This window comes from Pteropus medius, unplaced genomic scaffold, assembly GCF_902729225.1.
Source record: "Pteropus medius unplaced genomic scaffold, Ma_sr-lr_union100, whole genome shotgun sequence".
Classification (NCBI taxonomy): Eukaryota; Metazoa; Chordata; class Mammalia; order Chiroptera; family Pteropodidae; genus Pteropus; species Pteropus medius.
Genome location: NW_024347790.1, coordinates 2,562,648 through 2,585,903, shown reverse-complemented (window position 1 = coordinate 2,585,903; position 23,256 = coordinate 2,562,648). Strand labels below are relative to the sequence as shown.

Sequence of the window (23,256 nt, the reverse complement as noted above, 5' to 3'; positions counted from 1 at the left end):
GTCGGCAGGTTATGATTAGATGATACTGTCACATTTTTAAAAAATGTAAGGGTAGGGAATCGATACACTACTGAGTTTAGGATAAATTTATAAAATTCTGCATGTTATCATTTTTAAAAAGCTTCCAGGAAGAACAAAAGAAGAGAAAAACAATGATTTAAGTCCTAGGGGTGTTATGTGCAGCATGGAGACGATAGTTAATAACATTGTATTCTGTATTTGAAAGTTGCTAAGCAAGTAAATCTTAAAAGTTTCATCACAAGGAAAAAAAAGTATGTAACTATATGTGGCAGCAGATGTTAACTAGACTTATTGCGGTGATCATTTTGCAGTATATGCAAATATCAAATCATTATACTGTACATCTGAAACTAATATAATGTTATGTCAGTTATACCTTATTAAAAATTTTTGAATAAATTTTTTAAAAAAGAAAATGATTGATATCTATAGAATTCTAATATGCAGAACCAATGGGAAAGCTGACTGGAGACCTAGTGTCCAAACCCATGGAGACTAACAATTTGGAAAATCAAGATTCAACTGTATTTTTCAATTTCCACTTCAGCATATGTCTCATGAGTACAAAAGGCAGTGGACATCAATAAGTAACACTCTTTTGTAAATTATATGATCCTGTGTTATACAAAGATTTTTTTCACTTTTGTTTTTTTCTCATTAAAGATTTTTAATGCCAGATGATTTCTAACCTCTGAAATCAAGAAAACTTATTACTTGCAGATGAGAGCAAGGCGATCCTCGATTTCTATTTCTGATTTTGTTAACTCATGTTTTATTCCCTTTCTCGCTTATTGGTTGAAAACTTGCAAATGATACACCTCCCCATGTCCTTGGGCCAAAATAATTCTGGATAGAAAGTGATTATGCAAAGTTTATTCTAAAATCAAAAGCTCAATAAGACCTCCCACAGTTTTTGTTTAGTTCAAAGCAACTTACTGGATCCCATTTCTGATTAGGAATTTGAAAGTACCAAATGCCAACATCCTGTGTTGGGATCATGATTTCCAGTTTGCATAGGAAAAATCTGTATCTGTCACACTGAAATATAGTTTCTCCCTGTCTATAAGACCGTCCTTGCTTTTCTCATCTGTCCTTGCTCGGTTTACAGAAGCCTTATCCTTTCAGCACTGGATACGCTTGACCACTTCCGGAAACCACCAGCTCCCCTGGCTTCCCCCAGCACATTCTCCTCCGGTTCTCTCTCTACCTTTTAACTTGCCCCTTTGAGTTTTTCATGGACTTCTCTCCCACTCATCCTTCAATGGTCCTGGACCTCAGGACTCCATCCCCAGCCCCCTCATCTCCTCTCCCATTGGCTTTGCTCTTTCAGGGAAATTTCTTGCATGATTATAACTGCAGTCTTTCCTTGGTGCTTCCTGCCATCTTGGCACCCCTTTATTGTATTTGAGACTTGAAGGGCTCACTGTATATGTTCTTCTGGATGTCTGATAGACACCCTGGCCCCACATGTCCAAAACTCTGTCTCCACGACCGCCAGAATAAGCTGCTTCTCTAGAATTCCCAGTCTCAGTAATGCCAGGACCCATCCACCTAGTTCTCCAAGCCAAGACAGCTCCCTCCACCCATCCCTCTCCTTCATCCCAGCCTTCGATTAGTCTAATTTACTTCCTGGTCACAAAGCAGGATATTCTGAGAGTTTTATCTGCTAGGCTGTGTTTAAACTAGTTTCTAGGTTTGCCCAACTTATAATGGGTAACTTTTAATGTAAGAAACACATGTTCCTGGAGAGTATTCATCATGATGACATGCGTATTTTCTGAGTGGACCCCAGTGTGGAAATAAATGGAAACATCCCATTCATTTTCCATGTGCTCATGTATAGGATGATACTTCTCCAATTATACTCCCTCACTGATGTGAATCGTGTGGTCCGTGCTTTAGTTTTCATGTCTCAGGCACTAGGAACTAACCTGTACATGTTCGATAAGAATCAGTTTCTTGGAAATAATGTGAAGTAGTTGACTGAGACATGTCATTGTAATGAAATTGACAAACTGCAGAGTAATCCAAGGAACATGTTGCCATGAACACCTTTTTTGAAAACCTCAGAATTCTCTAAAAACCGAGCAATCGATCAGTCGTGAGTCTCTGATAAATTCCAGCTGGGTTAGATTTCTTCGTGATGTTCCCAAATACAGGAGCCTGGGCTGCTTGTGTTCTATTCGAGTTGGGGACGGAGGTGTTTGGGATCTTGTGCTTCCAAATTTCTGCAGTTCATGCCATCCGGGGTTGGGAGGGGGGACCCTTCATGTTCACCTATGCTTCGATTAGTCACCACGTATCTATTCTACTTCCAAACTGCTATAAAGTGCATCTCCCTCCCTCCGTTCCAGTCCGAGGCCTCATTTTTTCTCACTTGGACTTTTGCAACAAGTGTTTACCATCCTCCTTGCCTCCCACTCCCCTCCTTGCAGTCTTCGCTCACGTACCGCCTGTCCCCCGAAATACAGACGTGACCATATTCCTTGCTAAAAAAGCTTCGCGGCTTCCCAGTGCCTTCTGAAAAAAAATCTGAAGTCCTTAACACAAATAGACAGAGAAGAGAAGGTTATGGAAGAAATACTTGTCAATGGGTTAATAGCTTTGGATCTTTTAGATAATAAAGACTCTAGGACCTTCCTTTCGAAAGCCTTTTCAGGGCTTTGCTTAGTCCGGGGTCCGATGTTGTGCATATCTATAGGCCATGTCGTCCTGAGTTTAGAGAAAATGAAACAGAACAATTCTATTGCTGCCGCAGGAGGATTGTTTTAAGTCCTTAGAAAAGAGCTTAAATTTTGTTGCCGTTCTGTTCCATCTTATGCTCTGCATTTACCGCTGACGTTGATGCATCATCGCCACCAAACTGTGTTTTTATTCTTGGCTGCTTTAAGGTAGTTGTTCTTCATTTGCGGATTAGGCAATGACTCCTGAGGAAATAAGACATAGATAAGCCGAGTCCAAGGTTGATGCTCCACCACAATTTAAAGTCACTGATTGGCCATCGCTGCTTTGTTTCTTGCAGAATTGTACCAATATCGAGTGCCTGCAGATCTCCTGCGTGGTGGGGCGGCTAGAAGGAGGAGAAAGTGCAGTCTTGAAAGTCAGATCTCGGTTATGGGCCAAGACATTTCTCCAGGTAATACAAACAAACAAAACACCGGAAGCACATACATGCCACTCACGAGGAACCTCTTCTCAAAAGCTCCCTGGGGAGATTTTCCTTGTAACGATTTTTAAATTAAAACAAAATTTCTATTATTTTACTTTAAAAATTTTTTAGATTGACTAAAAATGAATTTTTTTTATTTAAAAAATATTTTAAATTTAAACATTGTTTTTAATTTTTAAAAATTTTAAAAGAAATTTCTGTGGAGTTGAGCCAAGATTAGCTGATCCGCTTTCCCATCAGGTGAAGACGATTTTTTTTAGCTTTACTGAAATATTATTGACGTATAACGTATGTAAGTTTAAGGTGTATGACGTGATGATTTGATTCACATAGATATTGCAAAACGATTACCACAGTAAGAGTAGCCAACACCTCCATCCCCTCGCATATTATGTTTTTGTGCCGGTATAGTGATAAGTTTTAAGATCTCTCTTAACAACCTTCAAGCATACAATGCAGTATTGTTAACTGTAACTACCATGCCATATATTAGATCCTCCTCAGTATGTACTCATCATATAGCTGGAAGTTTGTACCCTTTGACCAACATCAACATCTCCCCATTACCCCCATCCCAGAGCCCCTAGCTACCACCATTCTTCTCTCTGTCTCTCTGTCTCTCTGTCTCTCTCTGTCTCTCTGTCTCTCTCTCTCTGTCTCTCTCTCTCTCTCACACACACACACACACTATACTATACTATACTATACTATACTATACTATACTGTACTATATATTGGAGGGTTTTGATAGTTTCGTCATGCAACCCACAGGGGGTAAACATTTTCTGCCTTCCTAACCCAAGACAGAAAGTTAACAGTTCTTAGATGACATTATTTGCAGCATTATGTTTGTTTCTGTCCATATGCTGAACATGCATGTGAAAAGATTTTATTTAAGTTAATCTTAAATGCTCTCTGTTCTGTGATTGTTGCATGAAACAGCATCCTCCTTTACAGCTTAAAGTTTTACCTGTAATTGCTTAGGTTTTGTCATCTCACAAGGTAAATGCTTCTTGTAAATGTCAAGTATTAAAACACGGGCTACATAAAATGGATATATGCTTTAAAATAGTTCTCGAGAAGGAATTAAGCCGAGGGAAGGTAGGAGTAAGAGAACTCATGACGTTACCAGCACACCAGGTATTTAATCCACTCAAAAGCATCCCTCTCCACTCCATTTGTTACCAGCTCTGTAACTTTTATGAGGACCATGCCATCCTTATGCAAAAGCACATGACAGAGGCAGCCGGTCGGCTGCAAACCACAGTTTAAATGATGCGGCAATGACAAAAGAATGGGACGTTTTCTGAGGATCAATAGCTAGCTGGGTCTGGTTGAAGGTCCAAGATATTGCCGAAGGATATTAGCTCCAGCTGCTTTTTCAATTCTAAATTTCCTACAATATGGCATCGACTGCTATCACGTGAGGAGACTGCTCAATGGGAAAGATTTTTTTACCATAAGCATAACATAGTTGTTATGTAAGGAGCATGGCTGAAAGCATCCAACTTTCAACGTGGAATCGATGATACAATTCTGCTCATAATTGTTTGTCACGAATTCCTTAACCTTGCCATGCCTTTGACCTACAGTCACAGGACGAGTGTATCTTTCTTTGATGCCGACCCAGCTGATTATCGCTAATAGCTCACATTTCTTATTCCTTGGAGCTGCATAGCAAGTTAGAAACATGAAAAAAAAAAATTTCCTACTGTAAAGGGTGGAAGACACCTTGGTTTTGGGGAATAAAATAAAGATCAAATCGATCTATGTGTTATATTGTTCCTCGGCTCTTTGCCTACCACCTAATTTGTTCAGGCCCCAGACTGTATCAGTTTGCAAAGCAGAAGCAGATAACAGAGCCGAGAGCATGGCACTAGCCTTTATCATGACTGCAGCCCTCATTTAATATCACTACCTTCTTTTACAGCATCCCAAACTTCCTAATGTAACTGATAGGACAAGGTGTCCAATTTAATAACTAAAAGCAGGAAATCTTTTTAAAAGTGCTATCGAATGGGTGTTACGTGGAGTGGGAGGGTCATAGAATAACCAAACCATCTAATGTGGTCATTTGCTGTCCACCCATACGGTCAGTCACACAGGAGCGATGAAGCTGTCCTGTGTCTGCTGTTCTAGGTGCTCTGGAAGATAAAGCCTTACAATTCATGCTACATGCCTTCTGTTTTTGTGTAGTCTTGTCAGGGAGAAAAGCAACAGAGAAAAATAAAAAGTTAAACAACAATGTGAAAATTCCAAACACTATACGACGAATGTCGTCTCATCTCAGAGCTCGGAATCAGAATCTGAGTGTGATCCTGGGTGTTTCTGAAGCTCAGGTGGTTTGTGAACCACAGGAAGTGACAGTAAAACTGGGTGATGAATGAAAATGTGAAGAGGAATCAAACTATGGCCAAGAGCAGGGTGGGCAAAGGAAGGAGGTGAAAGAAAGTCAGAGAAACGTGTGTCTCCACATTCTATGGATCGAATCTCATCTCTTATTCATTAAGAAACTTTCATGTTCACAAATGCAGAATCACGTAGTATAAAAACTTTCCATCTAGAGTCACCGCAGAGATGGAGTTCTCCCGTGATTTGTTTCCCAAAGACATGACCTCAAGAGCAAGAAAATTATTTTCTATCAGTTTTTTTATTGAACTTGGAGACTAAAGAAAACGTTCATTGGACGTTTGAGAGCATGGACATATATTTGAGTACGTAGTTATAACCCTTAGGCATAGAACCTCATTACCGGAATTTGTCATGTTTCTTCAATGTCTACCAACCAGGATGGTAAGAAAAGTAGATTTAAATCACCAAAGTACACACAAGATTTTGTGAACAAAGATTTTTACATTTTAAAAAACACTTCTCACACAAACAACAAAAAATTTTCCAGCTCTTAGTTAAAATGAAAACAGGAGACTAGAGACCATCAGAAGAATAACAACCAAAAGAATTTTTCCAAATAAATAGAATTGCTTATCCTGGAATGTCGGAGAAGAAAAAAAGAAGAAGCCAAAGATATAGCGCCTTTAAGGATATAAAAGTTTTGCATACTCTGGCCTGTCCTTATCATGTAGAGGAAATGGGGTTTATTGAAGAGAGACAGAGAAAAAAAAAATCAACCATGGGGGCGGGTAGGGGGAGGTGGGAACTTGGTACAAAAAACTTAAACAAAATTGTTACAATTCAAACTATAGGACTGGTCTCAAGAAACCCAACATTGGGTTTCAGATGGTGAAGTGCTGGTAAATGTTTAATGAACTGCTCTCCGGGAGGAATCAAAACTCTGATATCTAGCATGTTTGCTGATTCCCATGGTGTAAATGTTATGCCCCACCCCCACCCCACCCCATGGCCAATGTCAAGCTGCCAACATGGTGTTGCAACATGTGGAGTTAGAAAGAAATGCACAGTAGTTCATCCTAAGTAGTGCTTCCACTTACAGGTACGACAGATATAAATAATGTCAAGAGAATAGATTATAGTAAAATGCAACAAAATAATTAGTAGGTATTGAGTTTTGAGTGATTACCTTTTAAAAAATAATCTACTGAAGTTTACATATATATAATTTAAATTTTAATAATGGCTCCGTTTAACAGCTGCTACTCAAAATTTCTGAAACTTTAACAATTTCTCAGGAGCCATTATGAGCCGGCTACAGCTTACCAGTGGATAGATGTAATTTTTATCTCAAGATAAACAGAGGATAACCACAGAAGCTTCAGTTCTCAAAATGGCTTTTCTTGACTTAAATATTTCCCTTTGACTTTAATCAATAGTTAATATGAGAGCCAATTAAATAAAAAGAACTTTTGCCGAAAGTTCTATGAAAAACACTGTATAGCTCTAGGGGTGTGGTTCTTAAAGGGAGATTTTGCTACCTAAAAGGACACTAGTAATAATTAGAGACATCTTTGGCTCTCATGACTAGGGTAGATGTCATGGCGGGGGTAGATGTCATACTGGCATCTAGTGGATAGAGGCCAGGGATCCTGCTCAACTTCCTACATTGCACAAGACAGTCCCCCATCCAACCCCAAATCCTGATAGTGCCAAGACTGAGAACTCTGCTCTGTGTCATCCATATAAGTAAGATATGTGATAAATTCCTTTATAAATTAGTACCAGTCTCACTCCTAAAATATTTTCCTCTATAAGATAACAAGGATTTTGTAGCCTTTTGGTTTTGGAGAATACCAGACCTACAATACTAGGTCTCCCTTTTGTTTTTCCCTAGCAGCAACTATATTAATCCTTGTGCTTATTCCTTTTGGGGATTCTGATTTGCTGGTTTTCATTTTAAGTTTATTACAGCAAGTCTTTTGTTAATAAGACAAATTCTCCTTAGAAATAGGAAGAGGATGAATGGTTGGTTGGATGGATGTTTGGATGGATGATGGATAGATGATGGCTGGATGATGGATGATGGATAAATGGAAAGATGATAGACGGACAGTGGATGAATGAGTGAATGGTTGGATGGATGATGGATAGATGGATGGATGATTGGTGGATGGAAAATGGATAATGGATGGATAAATGGATGGATGGGGAAAATAAAAGAGAAAAAGGAAGAAGGAGGAAATTTTGCTTTGGAAATGAAAAACACTGAAAACAATTGGGTGGCTGCCATTATAACTTTTAAAAGCTTTATATAGAATATATTTATATAAGTATTTTTAATTTCAGAGAAAAAATGATCCCTATTCTCTGGCATCCCTGGTGTCCTTTGAAGTTAAGAAGATGCCTTATAAAGATCAGCCAGAAAAACTCCCAGAAGGAAGCATAGCAGTGAGTATCTTAAAAATATACAGGCACCAATAATTTCACTAAAATAATTATTTTTCAAATCACTGTTCAGCTTGTGTTAGGTTTAAGTTCTTATTACGCTGACTCGATTTCCTCTTCCAATCATCGTTTTCTTATTTCAGTGTGGAAATTTCTTAGTGTCATTTGATCGAATTTTTAAACTTTCAGTATAAATTTCTACCCCTCCAAAAAGAATCACAAGGCAGGACCAATGTAATTTTTAAACTAGCCATTTTGTTTCAGAGAAGTCCAGAAGCAATGATCATTATAACAAAATCATACTGATTGTTTAATTTTAATGTGAGTAAGTAGAGAAAAAAATAATTTCTTCCTTAGGGACAGTTGCCAGGGACCAGTTGCACAACTTTGGACAGTAATCTTTCCTTTCTATGTAAAGAGCAATAATTGTTGGTTTTTTTTACCTGGGGGGAAGTATACTCTGAGCTTCGTTTGAATGAAATGTGTTTTGTTTTTTTTTTAAATCGAGGCTATCAAACATGACTGATACCAAAATATCTGTCACAGCACAACTGCCGATATTCTCAGCAACCTGACAAGGCCATGCAGAGAAAAGGGGAGAGTGGGTGGGAGGGGCTGAGCAGACAGTCACCAAAACTCTGCCTTTACAGTGAAAGTGATCACAACCGAGACCCTAGGAAGCAATATTAAGATTTAAACCTTCATCTGTTGGTCGTTCCATAGGTATTCACAACCCCCACTTGAGCTCTGGTCCCCAGGTCTTTGTGACTCAAAGTGCAGCTTGCAGACCAGCCACATCAACATCACCTAGGAAACTGTTAGAAATTCAGAAACAGGCCTCGCTCCAGACCTGTTTTTTTTCAAAAGCATCAGGGCATCGTGTTCTCAGAAAGTTTGAGAAGCACTACTTTGGATGGTATATAAATTGCCCAGGTCTTCAAATGTAATTGCGATATTTAATCTTTCTAGCCTAATCTACTTTTAGTTCCTTAAATTAAATTAATCCATTGGTTAGTGAGTCTCAACCTTAAATATGCAAAAGAATCACCACTCATGAAACTTTAAAGACATATACAGGCTAAATCTTCACTCTGACCTCAGGATTAAGTAGGTCTGAGGTGGGGGCTTTGACACTGGGCTTTGAAAGATCTGCATATGATAATTCTGCAATGAAACTTGGACTGAGAACCTCTAGCACAGGCAGGCTGCATAGAGGAAGATCCAGTTTCAAAATAGATTCTCCTCAGCTTTATCCGGCTTCACCCTGTTCTAATTAGGAAAGCTTCAGGAAATCACTCTACTTTGCTGAGGCTGTTGCCATATTCGCCTGAAAGAATTACTGAAATGATTAATAAAATTATGTGTAGAAAGCCCTAGCATTGTACCTGGAACAAAGTAAGTCTCAAGTCACGATAATGGTGACCCTCCCCATATCGGGAATGTCAACAGATTTGCACAGTCAAACTTTATATCAGTAAACTTCGGTGGCATTTTAAAGCAAACACTACCACATCTTCCTTCATTTAGCCCATCTCTCTCTCTCACGAGATGTCTGCTGTAGTTTGGATTTATGTTCAACCTAGAAAAGAGAGGCTTTCGGTCTTTAATATTGAGTATTCATCCAGAGAGGTTCAAAGGCTTGTAGCTCTAAGAGAGATAAATATGGGCCCTTTTGTTGTCTGTGAGCATGTGTTCACTAAGAGAAACACATGTTACCATCGATTCTATCAACAGTATTGCATCTTTCTGTGCGGGCCACAGGTGACAGACAGCCTGCTGTTCTCAACCCATCTCAGAAGATCCACAAACTAATCAGACACATGATCCCCCACCCCCACCACCCATTGTTTTAAACTGTCTTGTTATGGGATGTAGATGATTTACCACGCCATTTACACCATTTATGGAAAGGTTCAGCCTTCCTTTCATTATAATGTTGATGAGATGCCTTAGGAAATTAACTCTTATTGACATCGTTAGCCTACAGTAAAACTGGTTTTGTTATATAGGTCCGTTGGCTTCAAGTTGCAGAACCTAGATGTTAAGTGAGGACTTATTTATAATTGGAAAAAAACATTCCGGAACAAAGGTGCTGCTTCCAGGTCTCCCAGTACCTGCCTGCAGGAGACTCTTGCCAGTGCAGAGTTAGTTTTGGATTACAGGAAAATGGTCTTTCTGTGGCTTAGTTTGAGAGAAAGGTGCTTGGAGCTGGCAGATGTTTTTTATACCAAGTTCTCAAAAGTCTTGTCATTCTTATCTTGAAAAGAGCCCAGTGGGAGATAATAATTGCTTTAAGGTTGTAGACAGACTTCGTTGGAATTGGTGGTTGGGAAAATATCAGAGCTCCAACCCATGACTCTGCCACTGGGAAAATAAATCTCTCAGTTCCTTCTTTGGTAATCCTAGGCCCTCGTGTGGGGTGATTCATTTGTTTACACTCTCTTTCAACATGCTCATGATTCAAGCATTTCTTGAGGCCTCTATGCGCTTTACCTGTTGATGAAAGAGAGATCCCCATCTGCTTCTTGTATAGTGTCTATGTTGGTAAAAAATGAACTCCTCACGTGACGTGACCCTTGTCATGTTCAGAGGTGAAGGAAAGTTTGCACGAAGCTGAGGGACATGATTGAACACTGATTCACTACAGTTCAACTGGAAAAAATTACTGTTATATTTTTGTTATTACTTTTTTTTGCTTACCAATTAACTTTGACATTTTTGTGCCGTGACGAAAGCTGAATTCCGATATTTACATCTAGAAGAGAGTATTATTGTCTAGTATAATTCCAAAGGTGGCTATTATAAAATGGCGTGAAAATCCTTATTTAAAAATTCACCCACAAACTGAATCCATTCGATTTTCAAAATTGTTAGCAAAACTCCAGTAAGTTAAAATGGAATTCTTATATTAAATAATTGTTTAGAGTTTGAATTTATATCTCATAAGGGCTATTTAAATGTTGTTAAAATGTACATTCAGCTGGTCCACCTTATGTTACCATTTTGTTCTAAATGGCACTGTAGGTAGGGCGTCTTGGTACATTTATTTAAAACATTCTTGTGACCTCACTGAAGTATGTTTACACAAGATTTTGTGATACATGAATACAGATGTCAAGATTAATTATAGTTGCAAATTCAAGGGAGCTTTTTCGTTCTACCTTGGTATTTTGTCAAAATATACAAAAGCATATCATAAATGTCAATAAGAAAATGTAGGCATATTAAAGATTTATTTATGGTTTTTCAACCATAATAAAGAACAAGATTTATGACATGATAAAAGTAAGAATTAATGTTCTCTTCTTAACATCTCTTTAAGATGATGCTAAACCACTTACAATTTATGGATCCCACTTCCTAAAATTGCTGATAATTATAATAAGTGAACTGTTAAAAATTTATACTCTTTCCTTAAATAGTTACAGGTTCCTGATACATAAAAATGAATTTAAACAGTTTGTTGATTAGTTGCCATGCAATAGAATTTTTCTCCCTACATTTTAAGGACCTTAGTCACTCAATATTACCCTTCTTTTTTAAAGCAGTTGAAATCTGTAATTACAAGCCCGTGTTCTTAAGGTAAACCCTTAGTACTAAATATACCCCATCTTCTGCCTCGGGACCCCCTTCTTGGGGAAAGAATCTTATAAAGAGGGACACGGGCAATTTGGTTAATCACATAATTGTGTGAGATTATACAGAATGTTCTAGAGCTATGCAGTCCAGTATGGTAGCTACTAGCTACACATTGCTAGTGAGTACCTGACATGTGACTAGTGTGACTGAAGACCTGAACTAGTAATTTTATTTCATTTTAACTCATTTAAATATAAACTTAAAACTCCAGCCATATAAAATATTTTTTTCCATTAAACACAGTGTCATTTTTTTGGTAAGACTATATTTCACTTTAACCTTGAAATTTTAGCAATTGTTATGTGCTACAAATGTAACAATATACACTGGATTTTGAAGACGTAGTTAAAAAAAAAGAATGTAAAATATTATGAATAGTTTTATATTAATTACATGTTGAACTAATAGTAGTTTTGACATTTAGGGTTAAATAAAATATATTATTAAAATTTATGCTCCATCTTTCTTTTAGAATGTGGCAAGTAGAACATTTTAAATTACATGTGTAGCTTGCATTATATTTCTATTGGACAGTACTGATCTAGAGCAGGATTATAGAATGTTCCAGCTGGCAGCTGATGAGAATACCTACAGGGCTTCAGAGAACATGGGATATTTAATAAATCTTATTTGAAATGAATAAAAAATTCTTACTTTAAATTAGTGATTAGTCATCAGAAACTCTAAAAATTAAGACCTCTTTTTCTCATTCTTTATTATCCAATGCGTAATGTAAGCTTTGGGTAGGCTTGTCCAAAAGAGCAGCAAGAAAAACATAAGTATTAGAAGTCACAAATTTGGGGTATTTTCCCATATTTTATTTCTTAGCCAAGCTTTCCCAAAACCATTCTACAATTTCCACAGCACTAATTCGAATTTAAATAAATTTTGGTCCTATAAAAGTGATCTGTTAAGTCTTTTCCTCTTAAGCTTGCCTTGCAGTTCAAGTTTCCAGTTTATACAGAGAACTGAGCTTCAGGAAAAGCTTTGCTTTACCTATTTCCACCGGCAGCTGAAATGCCCCACTGCCATTTACAGACGTGACTATGTCACATGACTCCCGCATCCACGTGTTCTCAGAAAGGCTTCTCTTTCTGAGACTCTCCCAACGACGCTTTCATCTGACTCTTCGTCCACCTCCTTCGAGCATTGGTCATCTAGCTTGTCTCGTTGGAAATATGGGGAAATACTCTGGGGAATGGCTGTTGGTTTTCTGTATTTCTACTGTCCGTAGTGTAGCGACTTCTTGACTGTGCAGCAGAAGGCCTGGGTGAGTTTAGGGAAACAACAGGGGAGTAGGAAGTCCTCTGAAGCTGCGTCCATTTATATGGAGAAGGCTGGGCAGCCTTGGTGCCACCTGGATGCCCCAAGGGCAGCCAACAAGGAGAGCTGAATGTAGGCTCGGCGGGGAAATCACTGAGTTTGGTTTCTTTGAAACTCTTTATGTCCTGTCTTCTTAGTTAATTACATATGACGACACAGAAAATATATACGACATGAGTAATTCTAACATTTAAAGTATTCAGAGAAAGGGTAGGAAGTGGTATTTTTTAAATGAACGCAACGCGGACTGGACGCCGACTGCCCATGGTTATTATGGTGATGAGCGTGTCAGAACTGAGGAACTGAAGAGGGCAGCAGCAGCCGTCCACTCTCAGACTTGCTTCGGACACCGCTGTCGAAATCTTGGGAAACAAATACAAACGAAAAACCAGTAGATTATGAAATTACTTTTATAAAGCTGTTTTCTGCTTCAGGAGAGACTGGTATGCCTCGCCTGTTCAGTTTCATGTTTTTCCATTCCTACTTTTCCATTCCTGCTGCTGCTGCAAAAAAAATAGCTTTTAGGTATCATTATTAGCTCTTTGTAAATGACCTCCCCTGCTCCTTTCTACAGATAGACCAGTTTTAAAGACAATACATCAAAACCGGCAATAGCCAAGCGGCAGAGGAATCCAGCAAAGTAGTCATGGCTGTTCTCTCATTCCATCCCATGTCTTTTCATTAAACTAACAATTTGAACAGCCTATGGCCCTTATTCAACTCCTTTAGCTTTTGGGGATTTTTTTTACTTACAAAACTAAAACCATTTCCTGTGTTTCACATGAAACAGCAGGAGGTGGCTTAAGATATTAATTAAATAAATCAGGAGAGGGAAAACTGAGAAGCATTGTTTCCTGTCTTACCGTAAATTACATATTAGTAAATACTGGCGATCTCTAAGACATGCACAAAGCATAGACTGAAACTGTTCTCTTAGTGGATTTAAAGCTTAGGGGGAAAAACACAAGAAATCCCAGAATTTTATATGATTCCAGATTTTCTCTCTCCTGGGGCACTGTAACTGGCCTGTGAGTTTGTGACCACTGCCACCCCTTTCAGTTCCAAAATTCTGAAATCCTCATTGCCAAAACTGTGTCATTCTGCATGCAGTAATATTAGGGTCATTTTAAAATATCTGTTCATGACCTTTATCCAAACACCTTAAAATGTGAAGACTGTACACTGATTTCGTGTATGTCATCAGAGAGAATTCACTAAAAGAAGGAGATATACAGAGAATTAAGATGTGATCTAGTCCCTGACTTGCTCATGTACAATACATGAAAGGATAGTTTTTAAATAAATTACTTGGGCTGCAGAATATGGGTGGCGTTGTGACTGTTTGAATCCTTTCAATGCATTTCTTCCATATATGTACCATGTGTCCTGTCCTTAAACGGTGGCAAGCCAGGTGACCGTAATGCCATGGTGGCACTATTAATGCCAAGTGAATGAAGTCATCAGTATAGTCGCTGCATATAGGAAGAGCATTGCACTTCCTGCTGATGATGTGCTGGATGAACTAGGGACAGTACTGGCAAGGAGAGGTAAGGAAGGAAGTTTAAGAGTGAGTGGGTTGCAGCCACCGAGGGCACATATCCAGTCCTTGGCACTGGTGTCCATGTGGAATGACTAGCAGTCTGACAGCTAACTGTTGCTTCTGTTGTTTGGTCTAAATATACATAATGATATCTGGATCTGGAAAACCAAATGAATTAAGTCATCAGTATATTCGCTGCGTAGAGGAAGTGCACCAAGATGAAAGGAGCAATAAAACCCTGACGAGCTGAGAAGAGCAGAGACAGGATGTTCAGATCTAGTGAGGAAGGCAGAAGCGAAGGAATGAGCAGAGTCGGAGCCCGATACTAGAGTGCCGGCTATGAACACATCCGTGTCTTTCCAGCCAGGAAAGCTGGGGAGCCTCCAGCCTTCCTCGTTTCATCCTCTCCTGATTGGTGGGTTGGAGAATTGGGGACGAGGGTTCTCGGGCATGTGTCAGGACTGGACTCATGTTCTTTCTAACCAACACAGTTAAAACAAGGACCATCTCAACCAGTTCCACTGAGGCAATGCTTACTTCTGTCTATAGCCAGGTAGGCCTGCCCTGGCGAGGAACATTTGGGCTCCAAAGAGATGTTCCTTTCTCTTTTCCTTGACAAAAGCTGTTAGCAGCATGGCTGGATCTCTCCTTGGTTATGTTGGGGGGTCTGTGGCTTCTTTGCTGCCTGGGTCTCCTGGGGCACAGGCCTCCAGCCCATGAGCATGTGGGGGGCAAGGTGGTTCACAGACACTGAGTCTGCCGTCCTGCTGGAAAGGTTTCATTCTCCTCCAAGTTCACTTGCAACAGTGGAGAATGAAATGAGTTCCAATTGCATCTGAAAATTGGATTTAGAATTGAAGGCAGCTCCAAAGCATCAGGACAGGTAGTGTTCATTTCGCTTGCTGTAGTTACTTCCATAAAAGGCAGGATGGCTAGCCCCATACTCTGGGGCCCTCCCTCACTGATGGAGCACAGAACCTAGGGGTATAGGGGTGCTGACACTGACTCACTAAGTTATGTGAATCACTCAGCCCCTTTAGGACTCAGTGTTCTCATCTGCAAGATGGGGGCATTGAATGAAGTGATTTCTAATTTTCTTGCCCATCCAACAATCCATGGTTGTTCATAAGCTCCCCTCTCAATAAAGTTAGCTCAGTTCAATAGAGAAACGTGAATGGACAGACTTGACCTTTTGTAGGGTCTACTTTTAGCCATCGTTGACAAAAGAGGTCCAGCCCAATTTAAGGTCATTTCTTTCTACCTCGTCCGTTCTTGGTCCACCTTGTTTCGGTGCTATTTTAAGACGAACACTCACAAAGTGTCTGTAATTAGATTTTTGCCCAAGCTGGGAGACCTGGGGAATGTGCTAACTAGTTTTTAAGATTCCATGTTTAAGTGCTATGACCCCTTCAATTTCCCCTAGGATGATTTTAATTATTATATGGATTCTTTTAGAACTACTTCAATATTCTATTGGCAACTACTGCTTTATTTCACCAAATAGTTTTTAAATGAGAGCTCATTTGCTTTTTTTTTTTTTCCATTTCAGATTAAGACATCAGTTATTTGGGCAACCCCAAACGTCTCCTTCTCAATCCCATTATGGGTAATAATACTAGCAATACTTCTTGGATTATTGGTTCTGGCTATTTTGACCTTAGCTTTATGGAAGGTAAGTTTATTTACTTTCTTCTCCTTTTTGAGTAGAGAGGCCGCTGAAGGGGTTTAGACGGATACACATATGAATTTAAAAGACAATGCTAGGTGTGATTTGGGGATTTTTATAAAAGGAACATTGTATCTTACTTGGCAAACTATATGCTTGTGTTGTTGACATTTAAGAAGTCTGGGGCTGATTAATGTTCCTTTTATCTTGATATTTCCTATAAATAAATATAGAGAGAATTATAATTTACTAAGACTTGTGATCTTTCCAATATGCTTTGGAGTGATAATGTTATTATGAAATCTTCTTTTTCTTGTTTAATTAACCAAGATCTTAAAGCTTTTTATTGATATGGTCCTATCGGCCGTTCTTTGAGATTTTTCTTTATAAGCACTACATAGATGCAATTAATATAATAATTAATTGATACTTGGATTATCGAGTAGGGCAAATAGATCATGCAAGTCATAATATTCTTAGACTTTTTTTTTTTTCATCTTGCCAATTAGTTCATCTCCAGTAGGAAGCCTGAACTTACTCTTTCATGTGTTCTACTGAAGTTTGTTCTAAAAATCTATAATAGGAATTAACTTCTGGCCCCCAAACAAACACGACTCCAAGTTTCACAGAGCCTTCCATTCCAAAATAGAAACAACGCCACGATTACATGACTATCAGAGTAATTAATCCAGTCACATCTTACTTAACGACTATCGTCGCGGTTGTCCAAAAACCAAAGTGTGTTTTTACTTTAAAACAATATGCTTAATAGACTTACTGAGAAAACCTTGTCTTTCAAGTTAAATAATGGCTTTTCTGGTCATGATCAGCTATTTTGTGCTGTCCTGAGCCCACGGAGTCTACTACATACCTTTAGAAATAGACTTTTGTGTTATTCTGTTATTTATAGTACCTGCAGTTCCATGAATGTGACAGTGATATGTGTCACTTGATAGAACATTGCATTAGTCCTACAAAAAGAAAGGTGACTGTAGTTAAACGCCATACCCAGTGAACTGGGCTTCCAGCGTAAGAAAAAATAAATAAGAATTGAGGTTCCAGGTTTCTAGGAAAGGATGTATTCTCTCCTAGAGCAAATATTAATTTGAAATTCAGGAGGATAAACATTCGAGAATCATCTCTTCCCTGAGTTGCTGGTTAATCTTTGTGCAAAGTCCTTAACATGTTCTGGGATTGAAATAAATAACCAATCTAATTTTCCTCTACATACTATCCGTTCCACCAAGTGCAGAGGGTTCTGTATGCAAGCGCCCCCTCACTTCCCTCTGTAATCCATCCAACAGAAGCCTGCATTCACTTCAGAAGAGAACCTCCCTCCTCTGGTCGCAGTTAGCACTGCTGCTGGCTCCAGAAAACACGCAGGAAAGCAGAGAGGGGATCCTTGGGCCATGTAGCTCTAATCCCAGGAATATATACAAGGTTCCTAAATGGTGTATATAAAACAGAAACATTTTCACGCTGCCAGGACGTAGCAGGAGGGAAGACATGAGCGCTGCCCTATGCAGTGACGTCCTCTGCAGGTAAAGAGCACTCTGATTTCAACTCCTAATTTGCAGACTGGGGAAGATTATCTTCACAGAGCTCCACATTCCTTAAAAACCTATATAAAGTGAAAATTCTTAGAGTGGGGCATTTCCCAAATTCCCAGAATGACTTGATTTTACAGAGCGGTTTTCTTTTTCGTAGTGCGGATTCTTTGACAGAGCGAGACCCCCGCAAGATGATACGAATGACAGGGAGCAGCTGACGGATGAGAAAACCCCTGGTGCATGAAAAGGAAAACCGAAGACCCCAAAACTCCAACACCGGTCCCATTCCCAGAAGAGAAGGAGCGTAGGGGTTAAATGGTTTTCCTGTACCTGCCAGTGTCCTAGGAAATGAAAGGGCCCAGGAATACATCACCTCAACTGTGCCGCGGAGCCCAGTGACCCTTTTGGCAAAGGCAGCATCATCGGCACGGTGGAGACGATCAGCCATCGTGGGAGATACCTGTTACTTGAGTTGTTCTGTATTTGGCAGATGCTTTGAAATGGGTATGGGGACCGAGGTTGCTTTCCGGGTAAATCCAACGTTATGTCGCGAAGACAAAAACGTCTGTTACGATAGAATTTAGAAGGTGATCTAGGACCAGGCCTTCCAACACTACTGTATCCAATGGAATATTTGACACCTCCCTAATGGAAAAGATACATTTCTAATGATGTTATGGCTCAGGGTGACAAGCATCTGTTGTTGGTACTGTGAAAGTACTTCTGAAATGACAAAGATGATCTCGGAAGCGAGGATCACCATTTATTTATTTATGTTCCATCTCTCTAGAGGTCATCTAGAGGATTCGGAAATTAAGATTTGGTTAGCCGGTTTTTGAAATCACTCACTAAACTTCCTTCTAAGATAACCATTTTGTGCAGATCAGTTGTTTAACAGAGCTGCTTCAAGATTTAGACAGTGTCAAGGAAAAGCAAATTGGCATTAGGAGATAGTTTCACTTAATATTTTGCTGCCTTCCACCTGAAATTACTTTTATTCACACTTTCTAGGGACTCACATCTGCTTAATTCAGCTTTGTAAAAAGTTGCATTTATAGTTCCTTTTATAAAAAATAATTGTTTCGTCAACTTGATTAGCAATACACAAATTTCAAGGTACTCTCAACACTGTGTGGTGTTTAAAAGTTATGGGTAACATTTCTAGAGTCCATTAATAAAAAAATCAATTTAACAATATGGATAAACGTTATTTTTAATATCTATAAGAATCAATGAATTAGCTTCAGATTAAATACCTATTTTCTCTACTGTACCTCAAACTTATGAACACAGAGAAGACATGCTAAATGCAAATAGGAAGGAAATACAAAGTTATGCAGATGTGAGATGATCCTAGAAAATGACTCCGAAGGATTTCAGGATTGCCTATTCGGCTTCGCTACTCATTTTTACTGCTAATCTTTAAAGTACATGACTTAGGAAAATAATCTTTATTGAAGCTATTTTCCCATCATCTTGAATTTAACCACCACGAAAACTTGATGTTTAAAACTTGTAAATAACCCATATTCGTGTGTAATATTATTGTTTTTGAAGTAAAACTGACCAGCCAAATTCATATAGTCTGCACAATTTTGTATCCTTTTCATAATAATGACAAATTACTATGAAGAAATGAACAAATTTTATATTTATGTGCAATATTTTATAGACCTATGTATCTACAGCATGTTTACACTGGCATTAGTTATTTTTTTAAATAAATATCCTGAATATTAAGTATGATAGAACAAGCAGGCTCGACTCCTTAAGTTTACAAAGTCGTTGGAAAATTAGTATCCCAGTTTCAACCATCACACTTTGTTTGAAAGATGAGCCAAACTCATAGACACTAAATTTTCTGTCGTGCCTTAACCTGGAGACAAGCCATTTGGCTCTAGCTGCAAAGCTTCTTTGGAGACCAAACGAAAGGCACACGGAAGAATATACTGATGCAGTTCACATTCTTCCTGCTTCTGAATTGAAACCTGTCGTGGTAGCAGTTTGAAGGCAGCCAGGAAGGAAGTCTGGCTCCCTGTGTGTGTGGCTGGTGTGGGTGAGAATCACACGTGCCTCATAGAGTTTGAGGGTCCCACGCCAGCCCCCAGTCTTAGGCGCTAGTAGGTAGAATTGGTTTTACAGGGAGGTGGCCATCTACAGCATATGATTGGAGGGATCCTAGACAGGTCTGTCTGTCCCCCAATAATGCCTTAACTCTGTTGTAGTGCCTGACTTTTGGCCAATGGAGATGAGCTCTTCAGGATATTTGGCCATACGAGGCCCCTGAGAAAATGCACCTGTTGCCTTGTAAGCTAACATCTGTGAAGGAGCTTCCAAGTTCGTAGGGTTAGATAAAGGTAGACCCTGTGGGAGGCGTCATATGGACACCTGGAGAAACCAGAGATGTCAGGAGGAAGACTAGGACCCAGAACAGAGCAAGGTATGAGCGCTTTGAAGGCAAGCTCTGCCTTCCACACAGTCTCAGCCAAGAGTGGTCCCCTCTAAGGGGATGAGCATTACGACCTAAGGGCATTTCACAAAGGGTTGTCACACACACAGTGGCCCTCTCAACCACCTCGAATGTGGAAGCAAATGGGGGAGGGGGGACACTGACGTCAGGTGACCCTTTCAGTCATCAGTTCCTTAGCATCCCATCTACACGTAGAATCCTCTAATCATGCACTGAGTGTATCTGATTCTCGTCATAGCAATGCCAATCATTTTCATAACTCATAATATGCTGTGCTTCTCTTAGAGTCTCTCTACATGTTAATGTCCCTTTGAAAATTCTTGTATCTGGGTTTTTAAGATGTAGAAAAATGGGCAAATCGAGTTTTATAAATTTAGAGATTTTTATACAGTAAATGCACAACATGGAATAGTCGCCACTGAAACCCTGCTATTTCGACTCAACTCTTTTATTTTTCTTGTTTTATTTAAATGCGTTTGTAGATACCTGTGAAGATTTACATGTACCTATTTACCTTGTCACTAATAAAATTAAAAATTAAAGACAAGATGATGTACTTGTGGTTTGTTTCACAAGCAACATAAAGCTTTCCCATAATGACAGACATCAAAGGTGTTCTGTCTTTACACCTTGACTCTTTACTATAAAAATATTTAACATTAGAAGAAACTTAAAAGAGCAAAAATATGACACTCCTTTGGGATGGTGAAAATATTCTCATCTTAGACTGTGGTGATGTTTGTACAACTCTGTGAATATACTAAAAAAAAACATTGAGTTGTATGCTTTAAATAGGTGAGTTTTACGGTATGTGAATTATTCAACAAAAATGTTTTTAAAGTTTTTTAAGTCATTTCTAACACTCCCACCCTTATAATACTGATTGCTCTTCCCTACATTGCCTTTCAAATTTTGTTTATATATCAGGCTTTTTATGAAGCCTTCCCTCGAGTCTTGGCCAACTCAGAGGCTTCGCCTGTCCTTAAACAGCATTGTGTGAATTACTACACCTTTCCTTTTGTTTGCATGACTATCTTCCAGCTGAACTGACCCTCACGGAGAACAGCAACCATAGTTTTTCACCTTTGTGTCTCCTATACTTAGCACCAACATCTGGTATAGGGTCAGTGCTCAAAAACATTTCTAGAATGAATGAATGAATGAACGAATGAATGAATGAATGACATGACATGAACTTTTGTAACCTGCTTCCATTATGAAGCCCCATAGTGCACACGTTTTTGTGTTCTCCTATTTGTAGTGTTTGTACAGTGTTATTTTGATAATTACCCAATATCCTGTTTAATTTGCAGACCATTGTTTGTTTAATCACCCCCCTCTTATCGAAAATAGTTGTTCAGATATTCCTATATTAAGATCATTGCTGGGTGAAAAGAGGTAAAAAATGGGAAGGGATTAAGAAGTACAAATTGGTAGTTACAAAATACACAGGGATGTGAAATACAGAATAAAGAATATAGTAATAATATTATAATAACTATGTATAATGCCAGATAGGTGCTAGACTAATCAGGGGATCACTTTGTAAATTATATAAATGTCTAACCACTATGCTGTACCCCTGAAATTAATATAAAATAATACCGAATGTCAACTCTAATTGAAAAATAAAAATTTAAAGAAGAATAACATTAAGTCGAATACATTCATACATGAGGCTTCTTTTCAGTTATTTCAATGAGCAAATTTCATAAGGGTGGGTTGCTTGGCGAAAGTATGTAAAGATTTTTGGTTCTTGATAATATATTGTTTCCTGAGAATGCTAATCGTTTTGTACTAAGCTATATATACTATATCTTTCATAATCCTGTCAGCGTTTTAATATATTTTAGTGTTTTCAGACATTACTTTATATTAATTTGTATTCCACTAGAATTCAGTACATTTAATGTACACATTTAATTTTGAGTTCTAGCAGTCATTCAATACAAGCCAACTTATTGGTCATACTCCAGAGGAAATGAAATACTTGCCACTTATCTGGCCAGCATTTATGGATCCCAGTGAGAAGAACCCAATGTCTGCCTGCTTTCTCTATAGCCTAAAGCAAGCAGTAGGATGAATGTTCACTTCCTATTCGATATCACTAACACTTCAAAGCCTAGACACATCTAGAGGTTGGTGGTGGTCCCAGGGTGCCTGTGTACCCCAGATGAAAAAATGCAAGACTTCCACGAAGCACCTGGAACTATCCATACTGGGCCAGCTCCACTGCACATGGTTAAAGCCTGCACATGCTCATAGTGAGAAAAGAGATGCTTTTATGGTAGTAAAATGCTTGGAAGTTGAATGCGTGCAATGAGAGCTCAGTCTTCTTGACAAATTCTGCAACATACTCACAGGTTACCCCTCAAAGCCATCATCCTGGCACCGTCAGGAAGAGCTAAAACACGAAAGCTTTGGTTGACATTCATGAATGTTAAAACAGTATCTCCCTGGGAATCTAAAGTTCTTTTCCCCAAATGTAGCAGATTTTCTCCTTCAGAACTCTGATGACAGTAAAAGTTTGGTTCCTTTCGCACGAGACATTTAGAGCATTACAGCTTGGGACTCGCTTGCCAGCTGAGTTAAACCCTAACCGTCACAGTGATGCTTCAGTCAACAGTGACTTCAGAATGGCCGGCGAGCAGAAGGCACAACACTGCCTCTCATCTCAAACTCTCCTGTCCCCGGGCCCCAAAACACCATCTGCCTGACACACTGCTTTTTGGAATTGTTTATGAGCAAGGTCTCTGTTATTGATGATTGTTGGACAAAATCCACATGGAAATGTAGCCTGATACCAGTGCCTCTTACAACAAAGTCTTGAATTTAACTTCTATTGGCATCATGATATGACACAGCAGGAATGTTCTTAAAATCTCTGCACGGTTGTTTATTTTGGTTGGGTCCTGTGTTGTACAAACAACCAAGTCATCAGATAATTGCCCTGCTAGCCAACCTTTAGGTGGGACTTATTTTTAAGCAGTAAAGTAGACCTCCTTGACTTTAAATTTTTATGTTTCAACTTTCATTTGCTTAGTTGATTGTAGGGTACCAGTATACTTAGTAGTTTTCATT

At 38.9% G+C, this 23,256-nt stretch overlaps 1 protein-coding gene and 1 long non-coding RNA gene across 2 annotated transcripts in view; one reads left to right on the top strand and one right to left on the bottom strand.

Moving 5' to 3' along the window:
- Nucleotides 1-20,722, top strand: part of ITGA8 (integrin subunit alpha 8) — a 142,822-nt gene extending 122,100 nt beyond the window's left edge. Inside the window, exons 27-30 of the mRNA XM_039877466.1 lie at nt 3,044-3,157; nt 7,889-7,990; nt 16,039-16,161; nt 17,863-20,722. Of these exons, the coding sequence (XP_039733400.1) occupies nt 3,044-3,157; nt 7,889-7,990; nt 16,039-16,161; nt 17,863-17,949 (426 nt within the window). The 3' untranslated portion in view covers nt 17,950-20,722. The remainder of the gene's footprint in view (nt 1-3,043; nt 3,158-7,888; nt 7,991-16,038; nt 16,162-17,862) is intronic.
- The window catches only part of LOC120614632 (uncharacterized), a 90,393-nt gene that overhangs the window by 38,314 nt on the left and 28,823 nt on the right, over nt 1-23,256 (bottom strand). The window lies entirely within an intron of this gene.